At 30.1% G+C, this 16,376-nt stretch overlaps 2 protein-coding genes across 2 annotated transcripts in view; both read left to right on the forward strand.

Moving 5' to 3' along the window:
* Positions 1-1,727, forward strand: part of LOC147388435 (agamous-like MADS-box protein AGL30) — a 6,229-nt gene extending 4,502 nt beyond the window's left edge. Inside the window, exons 7-10 of the mRNA XM_086418237.1 lie at positions 6-111; positions 629-676; positions 1,462-1,520; positions 1,616-1,727. Of these exons, the coding sequence (XP_086274363.1) occupies positions 6-111; positions 629-676; positions 1,462-1,520; positions 1,616-1,727 (325 nt within the window). The remainder of the gene's footprint in view (positions 1-5; positions 112-628; positions 677-1,461; positions 1,521-1,615) is intronic.
* A 7,693-nt stretch (positions 1,728-9,420) lies between these two features.
* On the forward strand, positions 9,421-16,287 carry LOC147388436 (agamous-like MADS-box protein AGL30). Its single transcript, XM_086418245.1, has 10 exons — positions 9,421-9,611; positions 11,681-11,740; positions 11,855-11,873; positions 11,978-12,042; positions 12,853-12,868; positions 12,959-13,020; positions 13,934-14,030; positions 14,735-14,782; positions 15,808-15,878; positions 15,960-16,287. Exons 1-10 carry the CDS (start codon positions 9,421-9,423, stop codon positions 16,087-16,089), a joined length of 759 nt encoding a protein of 252 aa, XP_086274371.1. The 3' UTR covers positions 16,090-16,287.
* Positions 16,288-16,376: the final 89 nt, after the last annotated feature.

The following is a 16,376-nucleotide window of genomic DNA, read 5'->3' on the forward strand; positions in this document are numbered from 1 at the left end:
TTCAGTACATGGATGAACCCAGATAGTATCAATGACCTGGATCAGATCAAAGCTATGGAAAAAAGTCTAATGGATTCCCTTAGTCATCTTCAAAGAGAAAAGGGACTTCTAGTTTCCTTATGGATATATACTGAAATAAATGTGTTCACTATGATCAGTTACTTCAATTGGCAAAATGATCTCCCAGGACAAACTTATTATTAACTTTAATTGAAATTTCATGATAGATGCATGTCTTGAAGAATATTTGTGATATTATTTTTATTTTGCATTTTTTTCACCAATTGGGTGAGTGAGAAGTCATCCCAGTATTGAACCTACTATATGCGTTATTAATATTAGCAAATAAGTGATATCCCCTGTTTGGCAATCAAAGTTTTACCAAACAAGATATCTGTTTTTATTGCATTTAAAAAAAAAAATTATCAACTTTTTTCTAACTTCAAATAAATGTCTATGTTAAGGACAAAAAAATTTACTTCAGTTTACATTTTTTTTTATCACATGGTTTAGTCATGCATGACGATGCTTCTGTTTATTTGTTAGATCTAATGGGTCCTGCTCACCAAGCTTACATTTCATTAATAGAAATGCTTTGAACTAATGAAATGGGGTATTTATATGATAGGCAGATCTGATCAAACGAGACTCGCTTAAATCTTCATCAGAATCAGAGGTATGTGTGTGACTCCAGACCTCAACAATCATATAACTTATAAAGATATCTCTTAAAAAATGTTTTATTTTGAATATTTATCATCATTGCATAATAACATTTTCTTCAATAACTTTTTGAGATTTTGTACTATTTATTCATATTTCATTGTAGAAAAAAAGATTACCATTTAGGAACTAGAAGGTGGCATGTGCAAACACGCATGTATGAAATGGTTTACCTGTAATTTCCGTTAGTAACTTTTTTTCAGGTTTTGCAATATTAATGTATATTTCGTTACAAAAAAAAGAAAAAACAATTGCATTTTTTGTGCTTAGGAGAAAAGAAGAGATTGTTTTCAAAGATTTTTATATAAAAAATTTAGTTAGCATTCAATGCTTTATATATATATCCACCCACAGGTACAAATTTTAGAATTCTTGTGAGGGTTATAGCGGCAGATTTTTTTCCAACCGTTGTTATCAATTGGAGTAGCATAAAAATCTTGACAGGGGGACTGAAGTTCCCCAGTCCACCCAAGTGGAAGGTTGTGAATTCAACCTAAACATACGATATATCATGTCAACGTAACAAGTTAGTAGGTTTGGAGGTTAGGTTATATATGCATAGGCACCGATGCTCACACGCGTATCTATCGTATAATATGCAAGCATATGCAGAGTACATACATACACCCTCGAAGTCCAGCACGTGTGCATTTGTCTGTACATACATATGTAAGGAGAGTTTCCTCTAGAGAATAAGTAGTGAGAATTGATTATGTTTTTAAAGGTACATCATGTCAGCGGGATTCCTACAATGAAACTCTTCGGAAATCCATAGTTGCTGGATCCTCTCACCAGAGGTACATAACTTGTATTAGATTCATAATCTAAAGAGCGTTTAATAAGTTCTTTTTTATGCTTGTGTACACTATTGAAACCATAATTTTTGTTGCAGAACCTTGGCATGTCTTGGAAAGACCAGCAGACAAAATGAGAATGGTGGTGAAAGAGTGGAATCAATCCCATTGGAGACGACAATAATAGCAGAGAGTGACCAGTCAAATTAAGCAGTGGACATGGCATGATATTTGTCTTCTCCCCTAATAGAGAGCTTGCATGAAGAATCCTTTAGGATTCCCATTTTTTTTTTTTTTAAGAAATAAAACCATTAGATCTAAGAACAAACCATTACTATCCTGCTTAGAATTTTTTCTCTATTGTTTATATTATATTTTAAATTGGTCTTATTGACTAATGCTTGAACCATAGTACTGGATTTTAATTATACCTGGTATGAGACTGCTTTAGATATTATCTTTGAGTAACTTTTGCGAAGTATTTTTTGCAATATTGCTTTTCCTAACCCAGTCCTAAACCATCATTGGGCCTAAATCAGTTAATTTCACAGACGGTCCTAATGAGTGCAGCATATTTTTCAAGCTTTATAAAATATTAAATTTATGTACCTTTGGAATTCGTTTGGTTTTAGTTATCTTTCATCAAACTAGAGGTAATCTTTATCCTAGTTGAAAAAGATTTAGAGATGAGAGTATACTTGTTCTTTATATATAAAAACCATGAATAATAACGGGCCTGGTCAAGCTGGATTCGACATTTTAGAACCTAAGCCTAAACTGATTGAATGGGTTAAAAGCTTCTGAACTTGACCCTACCTTTACAGGTTCAATATCAAAGCTCTAGACCTTGTTGTTTCAGACAAACCAGACCTGGTTCTAGCGAGTCAACATGCCAAACTAGCAGATCTAGTGAGAACCCACGACATAATAATAATAATAATAATAGTAGTATCTTTATGGTAATTGGATTTCAAATCTATAAATAATTTTAAAAAACAAACCTACTTTTACATCCCCATCAATCTTTTTGAACCACCAATCCCTGAGATACCACTTGTTAAACCATGATGTAATCATGTTAACACCCATATAGTAGATTATAATACACAGACAATTAGAAGTATAAAGTGTTCTCATAGAATCTATATGGAATGAAAAGAAAATTAAAATCAATAGACGACGACGAAACAAAGTTACAAACCCAACAAATACATAACAACAGCTAGGTATTAATGGTGTGGAAAATTAAGTTCATATCTCTTTGAGGTCGTTACAAATTATCAAGAAACAGGTTGGTTCCCTAAAAGTTGTTTTCTTTTGTTTGTTCATCGTTTTGAACGTCATGATGTTTTGAGAGCCAAAAACAACAAATTAGTATACTTATATGTTGTTTTTGTTTGCCTTAATTAAGCTTAAATGAGATGGATGAAGATCCATCCAACATAAGGGCTGATCCGCTGTCCATCCACCAATTTATTCAGATTTAAGTTATGGAACAAGGGTTAGTGAAGGAGCAAATTTGATCAGATTAGTACTAAGTTGGTACCAATCCAATAAGTTCTTTAATTATTAGATTTGGACCCAATATAATGAATCTATTGGAACAAAAGAAAATCAACACACTACAACATTTTTTATCTACAGCGACTGTTTATAATAGTGTATAATTTTATCCACGTCTATTGATATATTTATTGCAGTGGATAATTTCATCCGTATCTATAAATAGAATTTGTTGTAGTGGATAATTGTAGCTGCTGCTATAGGGATCCCTCCATACCCCCCCCCCCCCCTATACTTACTCAGTCCATATAGCAGTGGAAAACATATGTCCATCACTAAAAATCATTTTTTAAAATTGAATATAGCAGCGGATTAGACTATCCGCCACTAAAATAATCAAAATTTTTTTTTTTTTTAAATTGAACATAGCAGCGGATTAATCTATCTGCTACTACAAAAATAATTTATTTTTTGTGGGTTTAGTGAGTTCTTTTTAGGGAAAATTATTAGAAAAAATCTAATACAACAATTATTTAACAAAAAGAATGCAATTTATTAAAAATTACAAAAACTTTAACATACCGACCATTCAATGGCCAATTTTCTCTCTCCTCTTTTTCTCTCTCTTTTTAATTTTGTAAATAAAAAATTAATTTAAAAAAAAAAAAAATGAAATGGCCATTCAATGTTCGTTTTTTCTCTCGAATTTTTTTTTAAAAAATCGGCCATTCAATGTCCGATTTTTTCTCTCTCATCTTCTTCTCATATAATTATTCGTAAGTGATACGTTAAGAAACAAAATTATCTACTTTAATGTTGTTCGTGTTGAAAAGAGAATTTCAAGAAAAAAATCACACAAAAAAAAAAAATTGAAGAAAAGTATTTTTATGCGTGGTGTGCTGTTACAGAAAAAGATTTTTTTTATTTTCATTTTCTTCTCATATAATTATTTGTAAGTGATACGCTAAAAAATAAAAAAAACATTATCTTTTTTAATGTTGTTCGTGATGAAGAGAAAATTCCAAGAAAAAAATCGCAAAAAAAAAAAGTTTTTATACGTGGTGTGTCGTTAGCAAAAAATAATTTTTTTATTTTCATCTTCTTCTCATAAATTATTTGTAAGTGATATGCTAAGAATCAAAAAAAAATTCTTTTTTATGTTGTTCGTGATAAGAAGATAATTCCAAGAAAAAAATATCAATTTTTTTTAAAAAAAAGTATTTTTATGTGTGGTGTGCCATTAGCAGAAAATGATTTTTTTTTAATTTTCATCTTCTGCTTATATAATTATTTGTAAGTGATACGTTAAGAAACAAAAAAAAAATTCTTTTTTAATGTTGTTCATGATGAGGAGAGAATTCCAAGAAAAAATCGTAAAAAAAAAAAAAATTTATGTGTGGTGTGCCGTTAGTAGAAAACGATTTTTTTTATTTTCATCTTCTTCTCATATAATTATTTGTAAGTGATACGCTAAGAAACTAAAATTTTTTTTTTTTTAATGTTGTTCGTGATGAGGAGAGAATTCCAAGAAAAAATCGTAAAAAAAAAAAAAAAAATTATTTAACAAAAAATAAAAAGAAATATGTTCTTGGATAGATTTTATAAGAAAATTGTCCATTGATTAGCAAATCCAATGGTTAGCCATTGAATAACCAGTTTGTTATCGTTTTTGTAATTTTTAATAAATTGAATTCTTTTTGTTAAATAATTGTTGTATTAGATTTTTTCTAATAATTTTCCCTTCTTTTTATCTATTTTGTTACAATTAAATGTAGTAGCGGAGTATTGTGTCCACCATTAAAATATCTTTTATAAAATTAAATATAGCAGCAGATTATTGTATCCGTCACTATAAAAATTCAATTTTTTTAAATAAAAACTTCTATTTAGTGAGGAGTTCTGTCTATCAATTTTTTTTTAAAATTGTAATATAGCAATAGATTATTTTATCCGCCCCTATAAACATTTAATTTTTTTTAATAGAAATTTTGATTTAAAATTGAATGTAGCAGTGGATAATTTTATCCGCCACTATAAAGATCCCGTGCATATTTACATTCAGTGCACTTCTATTTATCAATTTTTTTTAAATTGAATGTAGTAGCGGATTAGTTTATCCACCACTAAAAAATGATTTTTTTTATATAAGGTCGGTTAAGTGAGTTGTTCAATTTATCAATTTTTTTTTAAATTGACTATAGCAGTGGATGAATATATCCGCTACTAAAAATCAATTTGTTTATATAAAAACTCGGTTTAATAGGTTCTGTATATCAATTTTGTTAAATTTAATATAGCAGCGAAATATGTTTTTCGCAGCTACAGGGGTCATTTTAGAGGCGGATTATACTTTCCGCAGCTGTAGATAGAATATTTCCTATTTAGTACATCGATTTATAACAGCAGATTATACTTTCTGCAGCTGTAGATAGAATATTTCCTATTTAGTACATCGATTTATAACAACGGATTATACTTTCAGCAGCTGTAGATACAACTTCCTATTTAGTACATCGATTTATAATAGCGGATTATACTTTCCACAACTGTAGATACAACTTCCTCTCCACAATTTGGTGACTACTTGAGATGCCCCTTATGTGTTGAAATTAATTACGTGCTCCTTTACCTAAACTCTCCACATTCGCACATACCATAAGCTCAACATTTGCTTTTTAGTTTTTAGAATTCCTTCTTTTTTAGTTAACCATAACCCTTTGGTACTATGGTTAAAAGGATACGAAATACTTATTATGTCTCTTAAACTAGGATTTCAGAATGTTGAATATCAACAACACAAATACTTAAGTGCTTTTGTTGGTGAAAAGAAACTGAGTGCTTTTGTTGCTTTCCATCTTTACTTGTTTTGTGCTGATATTTAATCATCCTTTGTTTTGTGATGATATTCAGGTAATTAACTCAGGATATTTCAACAGTGCATCTGAATTTTCTTTATTTATGAAATGTCAAACACCATGTTTTTTCTTGCTAAACTAGAACAACATAGTTAAATAGACAACCCCAAATAGTTTGGATAAAGCTTTTTGGGTTGGTCATTTGATTATCTTATTTTGTGCATCTATGTATGCATATCAAAGCCTCTTGGAATCTATTGGTTGATTGTTCTATGCCTAATCTAGTAAGAAGCTTGTTGTTCACTACTCTTTTGAGTAACTAATCTGCTCATGTCTTGCATCTGAGTGTTATATCAAATTACTTTATTTACATGTGATTTCATCTCTGTATGTGATATAGCCACATTTTGCATAAAACAAACATGAGGTTCATCAATGCCTATGGCCTCTGATTCCCCTAACATTCCATCCATCCATGTAGCTGACCTACTCAGCAATGCTACTATTTAGGCAAAAAATCTGAAGACCGGTAGTGATATCTAGGAAATCTGTATATTTCTCTCATCTAAGTAGTATGTCTGATGGAGAAGCTCAAACATCGTTTGTTAGAAACCAATTATCGTTACCTCACATTGTGCATTTCTTAGTCCATGACTCTCACTGGTTTCTATGTTCTTTTGAGTTATTTGTTTCTATGAGGCATTTATTTCTGCTTGTCTTTGTTGGCCAATAGCTAAAATTTGTGTTTTCTTATGCATTATTTGTCACTGAGATAAAATCTTCTTGATAAATTATTTTTTCATGATTTTTGACTGTCTCAAGATCCTTTGATAAGTAATGTCATTTCTGTCTAAAAGAAGTTGGATAATTGCATATAGATGGATGTGTGAACCTGAGTTTTAGACAATTAAGACTATTAAATTCTTTCCTGGTAATGAAGTATAGTGTAAATATATGCTAGTTATGACTTGAAATGTTATTAAAATTATAATGAAAATGTAGAAGTGGTTATCTTAACATAATTTGTCTCCTTTTGCAGGGTCATAGTGTTTTCATTTAGCATACTAGCTTGTCATATTGTAGCAAACACATTGGTCAACTAAGTAGTGTTCAAAATTTCAGATGTCCATCACATTAAATTGCTTTTGCTATTACTTAAGCTCTAACAATCTTAAGTTGTTATGTTTCTCAAAAGATTAATAGTGAAAGAGTCAGACAGTCATGGATTGACTTGTTCTGTTAATGTAGAGTAGTTCTTCATCCTAATATGATAATAAGACCTAAAAGACAAACTATATCTTTAACTTCTACATCATTTTCTCCTTTCAGTAACTCCACGTTAGCATTTTAGTTTATTTAATGATTAACCAGTATATGAACTAAGACTATTCAAATTCATATTTTACTAATAAAATTTTCTCTACTACTTTCCATATTATGTGTTGTATGTATCTTCCCTTAGTGATATTATCTTCCTTGTAAAATTTTGTGCTGCCATACTTCTGTTCATTTTTTCTCATGCTTGTGCTTACTGTGTTAGCTTTCTTTGCAGAAGTACCTACTTGTATTGTTGGCTCAGTTATAAGGGATGGAGCTATGATTGTCAACCATGTCACATTACTGACTGTTGTAAACTCGGTATGGATTGACAACTACCTTCTCCTTTTATTTATGAAATTTATATTTTTCTAATGCTTGTGAGATCATAGTTGCAAACTTGCCTTACACTTAGCAATTCAGAAAGAGAATAATTAGTACTTCTGTATAACCATGTTCACAATCCTCTATGTTTTAATTAGTTGGATATATTATTAACTTATTTATACATTAAAAATAAAAAATAAAAGATACAGCTAGAATGTAGTACTTCATAGTTTCTTCATGCAGAATGTTAATGTTTTTCATTTTCACTTCTGCTCATAGGAAATAGAACGTTGCTAATATTCATTTTCACGTTCTATATGGTATTGTTTATTGTATATTTGTTTTCAATGTATGCAAGTTGGAGGACATAGGGTAAATGTAATATATATATATAGATATATATATTTAAAAAAATGACATATTGCAGTGGATGTTAATATCCACTGCTATACACGTTATATATATATTTTTTTAAATGATCTATTGCAACGGATATTAATATCCGCCGCTATACATGTTGTATTTTATTTTTTATTTTAATAATCTATTGCAGCAGATTTTAATATCCGCCACTATATATATTTAAATATCTATTGCAGTGGATATTAATATATGCCGCTATATGTGTTATATTTTATATTTTTTTTAAATGAACTATAGCAACGGATAATAATATCCGCTGCTATGTGCTATATATATATATATATATATATATATATTTTAAATAACCTATTGCAGCGGATATTACTATACGCCGCTATAGGTATTACCTATAACAGCGGAACATCGCATCCGCTGCTACATTTAACAACCGAGGCAACACCTACGGATCTCTTTTCCGCTGCTCATCACCGCAAACAATTTTTACCGACGAAAATCTATTCTGTAGCAGCGAAAAAATCCGCCGCTATACATCAAAAATGTTGTAGTGACATTTTAAAACAAAATTAATCCAACCCAAAGGACCATGTGGAACCGGACCGACGTCTTCATAATGACAGATTAGGTTTCTTGATTCAGATTAGATTGAAAAAAAAAAAATTATTGTTCGTTTAATCTAATTGTAGTCTTTGAAAATTGGCTGCCACTAAATTCCCAAACTTAAAATGTGTTTATCAAAGTTGAACATCTTCTTTTACTTTCTTTTTTTTTTTTAAGTTCTTAGATTGTTTTCCTCTACATTCACGGGACATTTGAGCATGTTTTTGTGTACACGTAAACACGACATTCCTGATTTACCATCTTTGGACACTGCTCCTACATTGATTATTGGATTCTTAAATGAAAACAAACATTTTCCGTCTCCTATTGCGTATATTGAATTAAACTAATACCAGCCTGTAACAAGAAATACTCAAAACACATCGAATGGCTATAAATCAGAAATCAAGCTTATTTGTGTTGTGTGGGCCCATCAATGCAGCTGATGTGATTCTTAATCTAATCTTTTAAGAAATCCATGATTCAAATTTTGTTACCATATTTGGCTGTCCCAGAAAATGAAGCAAATTTGGAAAGTTTTAACACTAAAAATTCTATAAATACACGTAAAATTACGTACATTGATTGACGAGACATACTCAAATCCAGTGGCTAGAAATCAGCCTTATGTTTTGTGCAAGCCCACAGAGGGGAAAGATAAACATTCATGCATCAATGCACCCAATGAATGTGAAGCTCATTTTAAGTAATCCAGCACTACATGAGCTTCAATCCATAAATTCTTTTATTGGACTTTGTGAACAAATGAAATAAAATCTTCCATCTCTATATTTCTTGTCTCCTGTCATAAATTGTCCTTGTTGGATTTATAACACCAACATTAAGACATTCTTAAATCCTTAGCTCATAGAGGTCTATAAATAATTTATTTGTTTCTTTAGATCAAAGGAGTCTGAGAAATGGGGGGAGTCAAGGTCAAAGTAAGAATAGAGAGGTTAGATACTCCTATTCGCAGGCAGATAACTTACGCTAAGAGAAAGGCAGGTCTAATGAAGAAGGCGAGTGAACTCGCTACACTATGCGATGTCGAACTTGCTGTCTTAACTTTCTCATCAACTGGTAAACCTTCTCTATGTGTCGGCAGAAAGAGGTGACTATCCTTATTTTTCTCCTTTTTTTTAAATTATAATTTCTTCCTCTCTTTTTTTTGTTTAAATGAATTAGTTAATAAATTGAGTGACAAGATGTGGATGTTGAGATTAATAAGTCGAAAGACTAGAAAAGATAAAATAAAAAACAAACATATTTGAAAAAATTTAAGATTTATAAACGATAAACTAAGATAAAGTCATTAGAGATAGTTGAAAGGTCAAAAATCGAGAATATTCAACGAAGACCCATCACAGTCCAAGTTAGAAGAAATATTTAAATTGAAGTAAAAAAAAAAAAATTGAGAGCAGACATTTTTAAGAAAAACAAAAGCAACGAAGAATTTGAAGAAAAAAATAAGATGAAATCACACAAAGATTTACATGGTTCCCTTAAGATTGAGATATGTTCACGGATCACACCAATTCCATTACAAAGGGATAACTCGCAATTACGGATTGACCCTTTCATGAAAAAAAGAAACATATATCCTAACCCTAGGAAAATATAATTAAAATTTTACATAATATTAATAAAATTACAAAAATGCCCTTGATGTGTACTATGTTAAATGATGAACCATAATCCATGTTGACCACTAACATAAGGGTCCACAAACCATAACAAGTATGAACATACTCTCAATAATATCAGACTTAGGCAGTGTTTGTTTACGTTATTTATCAGTGTTTATTGCTATAAAAAAAAATTCAGCACTTTTTGTCAAAATAACACGTTTGTTTACTCTATATTTTCAACGCTTATTGTTGAAAATAAGTGAAAAAAATTCACCACTATTTTGATGTTAAAAAAAAGTGCTGAAGTAATTAGCATTTCACTTTTTTCAACACGGACAAGTATGCCCTTCATTTTTTTGAGCACGGACAAATATGCCCTTATACTTAAAATGATATTACCTCTTATATCCCATGGATAAGTATATAAGCACCCCACAAATTAATAAACCCACACCATGACTAAATTATTTTGTCTTATATGGGTTAAAAATTTTGAATTGACTTGATTTTTGGTGAGGATGATCTCCTCATTAATATATAAGCACTCATAAATTAATAAATCCACACCATGGCTAAATTATTTTGTCTTATATGGGTTAAAAGTTTTGGAATAAGTTGATTTTTGATGATGATGATATCTACAATGAGGAGATCATCCTCACCAAAAATCAACCCATCCTGAAACTTCTAACCCTATCAAAACAAGTTCAAGAACCGTAAATCATCCTTAAAAAAAAAAAAAAAAAACTATTTTTGACGGGTTAGAAGTTTCAAAATGGACTGATTTTCTGTGAGGATGATCTCTAGACCATCCTCACTAAAAATGTGCTCATTCCAAAAACTTTAACCCATATGAAACAAAAAAAATTGTCTATGGTGTGGGTTGCCCTTATTAATTCGTATCGTGCTTTTATAATTACACATCCTTCATTTCCATTGAAAATTATTCATCCAAAATTAAGTTCTTTTAATGTTGATTTCAAATTTTGGTGACTTGTATGACATTATTATTTTTAATTTGAAATTTGTGGGCTTTTATAAATAGAAATTATTATTTATAAATTGAAGATTTGAGTATTATTTATTACTTAAAAATAAATTATATTTTAATTTTATAAGAAATAATATATTTGATTGTGTTTGATAAGAAATAGGCATTTGAAACATGCAAACAATATATAATATGATTGTAAAGGTAACAAAGATAATTTACCAGCTTCAGAAATGTGCAACAAACATGATTCAACATCTAAACAAACAACTTTCCAGCACTTAAATTCAGCGCTTATAAATTTCAGCACTTAATGCTATTTAACACTTTTTTTTTTCAGTTTAACAAATAGCACCTTAGCTTTGGACTAATTAAATAAAAGGAGAGACAAGACTTGGGCCGGACTCCAATTGGATGAGGCATTGTTGTTTTTTTGTAAAACATATTCAAAAAAATCTATAAATTGTCAAAAACTTGTTTGATTAGTCTTATTTTTTTCTTGTTTAGACTGCTTGCTTGGTTACAACGTTTAGTTTACACTTCATACCTTTTTTGATTCAGTGATTTAGCTTCCATAGTTGGGAAGATGTCCAACATGACACTACAAGAAAGATCATATAGGTGTGTAGTTAATATTTCCTGAAGAAATCAATTTAATTTATTCAATTATAAACTTACCATAGAAATGGATGGTTTTTTTTAAACTGAAACCTTTTTCTTCGTTCTTGTGTACAGTAAATGTGCGACTGTTCGGGTAAGTGCTAGCATTTATTTATTTTTAACAATTAATAGATCGAATTAGATAGAAATTGTTGTTTTCTGTCATAATTTATTCTTTTCTATCTGTTGATATGGCAGACATTGCAAAAGTCTTACAAACATTTCGATCATGAAGTTGATCCAAGAAAGTTTTCTGACAATGGGTAGAATTCTTATCCTTTATGTATCATCAAATTGATTCCAAATGTACACTAAATAAAAATAAATTAACCAAAACGTTAGAGAAAGACGGGTAAATTATCACACTAGTCAAGTTCTCAAAATATGTATCTAAAATTCAAAATGGGTTTTTATCCATTTTGATAAAAACTTATTTTATGAACAAATTATATTTTCCGGTTATATAATTCCCCTTTTGTATATTAAAAATCTTCTATACCCATGCTATAAGAGTTTAACAAATGACTAAGGTTTTGTTCATAATAACCAAAATACCTACAATATATAAAAGCAAATTTCTCACATAAATCAGAAAGTTTTGGATTAATCTTCCAAATGGCACTATGTACTTTTTTCTCCTCTTTTGGATTGATCTTTACTCTCTCGATGCCATAGTGAAAATTCTTGATCGATCTTCACTCTTGGGAGTTCTCTGATGTCAAATTTCTGTAGATCCATGTCGTCTCATGCCTTTGTGGAGACTTTTAGAGCTACACTCAACTCTCCCAACGCCTTTCGGATGATCTCTTCCACTTTTTTTCTACTACAAATATTGCTATTTATATGTTTCCATGTATAAGATTAGCATATATAAAAAGATATTGAAAAAGGAAACTATAGAGAACTTATATTTCAAAAAAATAAGTTGATTACCAAAACGGTTAAAAAACTGTTTTGATAAATCTTCTGAAAACCTGACTGGTGATATATCTTACCCCATCTCTCTACCGTTTCGATGAAATACTATGAATAAAACTAAATTCTTATCTTGGCTTCATGTTTGATCTCTGTAGGAAAGAAAGAATGGAGGTATGCATCCCTTGACATGGTTGTATTATATTATTTTTATTATTTAACAAATAGAACGGATTTCATTATCGCTTCGAGTTATTTTTATAGGTGCTTCAAAGTGAATTGAAGCAATTACAGCAAAAACTTGTTGAGAAGTGCATTACACTGAGGTATCCAATCTTTTATTTTTGCTTTTGATCTGGATATGGATAGGAAATATTTACATACTTCTATGTAAATAAATTTTGTATTGAATTTACCTTTATTAATTCTCTTTTTGTTTTTCATGACTAATCAAATGGGTATAAATATAAATACACTTCGAAGGTATTTACACAGATAAATAAATTTATCAAGTATCGTAAATGTTTTAAAATCATATGGCATTACATAATTGGACAAAAATATTATCTATTTCCAAATTTTTCACTAAATTATTCTTAGAATAATAATTTTCTGATGCCCTCTGCACCCTTATCACAGAATCATAGATCATTTGCCTTGGGATACGCAGAATCATAAATCTTTTTCTTGTGTATCTCAAGGTAAATGATCTACGATTCTGTGATGGGGGTGGATGTCAAAGGGGGGGCATCAGATTATCATGACTCTTATTTTTTTTTATCCATCTTTAGAGTTAGCTACTAATATAACGCACTAAGGCTTTTCAATCTCTGTTTGCTATTTTTTTTAACTTTCTTACAAGAAACTTTGGAGGCTTAAAATATTTATAGTTATATAAAATTAATTAATAATGACTTTTTAAAGGTTTTTTTTTATAACTTTCTTATAAGCTACTTTCCATGCTTGAAACCTTTATATGGATTTTGTTAACGTGTGCCCACGTTAAAATGCAATAACTACACTTTGAGAATTGAATGTTGTTTGGAAAATGCCCTTAAAAAAATTGATTTTTATCAAAATACCCTTAAATTTCAATTTTCAAAGAATTGCACACAGTTGGTGTGGCAATAGTAAATATCAAAATTAATTCATAGTCACTTTTATGAACATTCTAAACTTTCTAGTAGTATCAGTTTAGTTTTTTTTTTTTTTTTTTTTCTAATATTTTTCCTCTTTCAGTACATGGATGAACCCAGAAAAGATCAATGACCTGGCTCAGCTCAAAGCAATGGAAAAAACTATAATGGGTTCCCTTAGTCTTCTTAAAAGAGAAAAGGTACTTCTAGTTTCTATATATATACATGTTTCACTGTGATTGGTTTCTTTAATTGGCAAAATGATCTCCCTAAGACAAACTAAATAATAACTTTAATGGAAATTTCATGATATAGAAGTATGTCTGTGATATCAATTTTTGGGTTGTTTTACCAAAGAATAATTATTTTCTGATTCCCCCCTCTGACATACAGGCCCTCATCAGAGAACCATATACCATTTGCCTCGGGATATATATAATCATAAATCTTTTTTTTTATGTATCCCAAGGCAAATGATCTACGATTATGTGATGGGGGCGTCAGATTATCATGACTCTTTACTAAATTGGGTGAGTGAGAAGTCAAAACTATTGTACCTACCATACGCATTTTTTAAATATTTAGCAGATAAAGAGAAATCCCCTATTTGGCAATAGAATATTTTACCAAACAAGTTATCTAGTTGTTATTGCATTTTTAAAATTTATTTTAACTCCCTTTTTCAAACTTCAAATAAATGCCTATGAACAGTTTAAAAATAAATTTAAATTTGTTTTACTTCAGTTTACCTTTACTATCACTTTTTTTGATCATCCATGACGGTGCTTCTGATTATTTGTTAGATCTAAGAGGTGATGCTAATTACCAAGCTTATCTTTCATTAATAAATATGCTTTGAAGTAATAAAATGGGCTTTTATATGAATAACCTTCGGTCTTTATAGGAGGATTTGATCAACCGACGCTCTCTGAAGTCTTTGTCTGTTTCTAAGGTATGTGCGTGCCTCTCAACAATCATAATTTTTTTTTAAAGATATCCCTTAAAAATAGACTAACGAGAATCTGACGCTTTAAAACCTATCACTCTTTGTACATTCCTTGACGTGGCAATGATAGGACTATAGATATTTTAACTTGTGCATCTCAAAGAAAAAGATCTATGATTCTACCACTACATTGTCAAGGAGTATATAAAGAGCGTCAGATTATCACAACTCTAAAAATATTTATATTAATCTTTTAATAATGTTAAAAAAAAAAAAAAACCAAGATAGTTTTGTTGTCATTATTAGTAATTATTTTGTCAATATTATATTGATGTAACAATGACAACAACTCTACATTGACGTGGTGGTGTGCATGAAATAAGCAGAGATGTTTTTCACTCATATATTGAAGAAAATCATCACATCCACTTTAGTGTGTTGTCGTCGAAAGTCAATTTTGCATCTTTCTTATTTATACTTCATTGTACAAAAAATGCTTGCCTTTTGCCATTAAGGTGAATATAGGCAAACATTTATTATCACTATATGAGAAATATTTCCATTGAAAACCTTGCTATAATGACTCAAAATAACACTCAAAGTAGTATATGTATGTAGAGAACCATCAATTTTCGTTGACTATGTAACACTTGTATCTCGAGAAAAAGCATTTATGGTTTCCTACACACTAAAGTACACTTTCAGTGCTACTTTGAGTGGTATTTCAAGTTACTTAAGCATTTTTCTTCCATCAATAACTTTTTTGAGGTTTTGTATTATTAATATATACTTCATCCTACGTTAACCCAAAAAATAAATAAAAAAGATTGCTTTTTATATTTTGGAGAAAATAATAATCAATTTCAAAGATTTTTATAATTAGTATCAATTCTTGCATGTCTCCACCCAAGTGGGAGGTTGTGAATTCAATATACCGTCTAGCACGTGTGCATTTTTGTGTATGCATGTGCATGTGGACGTAGAGACTTTCCTCTAAATAAATGTAGTGACAATTGATTTTGATTTTAAAGGTACATCATGTCAACTCGACTCCTACATTGAAACGCTTCGAGAAAGCCACAGTTGGATCCTCTCACTCAAGGTACGTAACTTGTATTGCCTTTGTAACATAAAGAATGTATAATAAGTTTTTATTTTCTTACGCCCATAATTTTTGTTGCAGAAACTTGGCACCTCTTGCAAATACCAACGTGCAAAATGAGAATGGCGGTGAAAGTGTCGAATCAATCCCATTGGAGACAACAAAAACAACAGGGAGTAATGAATTGAATTCAACAGTCTCCATGGAATGATATTTATCTTTTTTAGGAATAAAACCAAACCATGATTGTCCTGCTAAGTATTTTTCTTTGTTGGTTTGATTATATTTTGAATTTATCTATATTGGCTCATGCTTGAACCATAGCATTGGATTTTATCATATTTGATATAAGACTGCATTTTTAGATATTATCTTGAATTAAATTTGAAAGTTGCTTGGTGTGATCTTTCATCAAAGCAATCTTCATCTTAGTTGAAAAATATTCAGGCTTGCGGGTGAATTTGTTCTTTTAAGATGTGATTGGTATTTTTCACTCAT

Source organism: Akebia trifoliata, chromosome 12, assembly GCF_017979445.1.
Source record: "Akebia trifoliata isolate Shusen 1 chromosome 12, ASM1797944v1, whole genome shotgun sequence".
In the NCBI taxonomy this organism is placed as follows: Eukaryota; Viridiplantae; Streptophyta; class Magnoliopsida; order Ranunculales; family Lardizabalaceae; genus Akebia; species Akebia trifoliata.

Excerpts from the sequence above, each read along its gene's own strand:
- LOC147388436 (XM_086418245.1), top strand. The coding sequence starts at position 9,421 with ATGGGGGGAGTCAAGGTCAAAGTAAGAATAGAGAGGTTAGATACTCCT. Across the intron at positions 9,612-11,680 it reads CTATGTGTCGGCAGAAAGAG|TGATTTAGCTTCCATAGTTG; the intron begins GTGACTATCCTT and ends TTTTTGATTCAG. Across the intron at positions 15,879-15,959 it reads GTTGGATCCTCTCACTCAAG|AAACTTGGCACCTCTTGCAA; the intron begins GTACGTAACTTG and ends TTTTTGTTGCAG.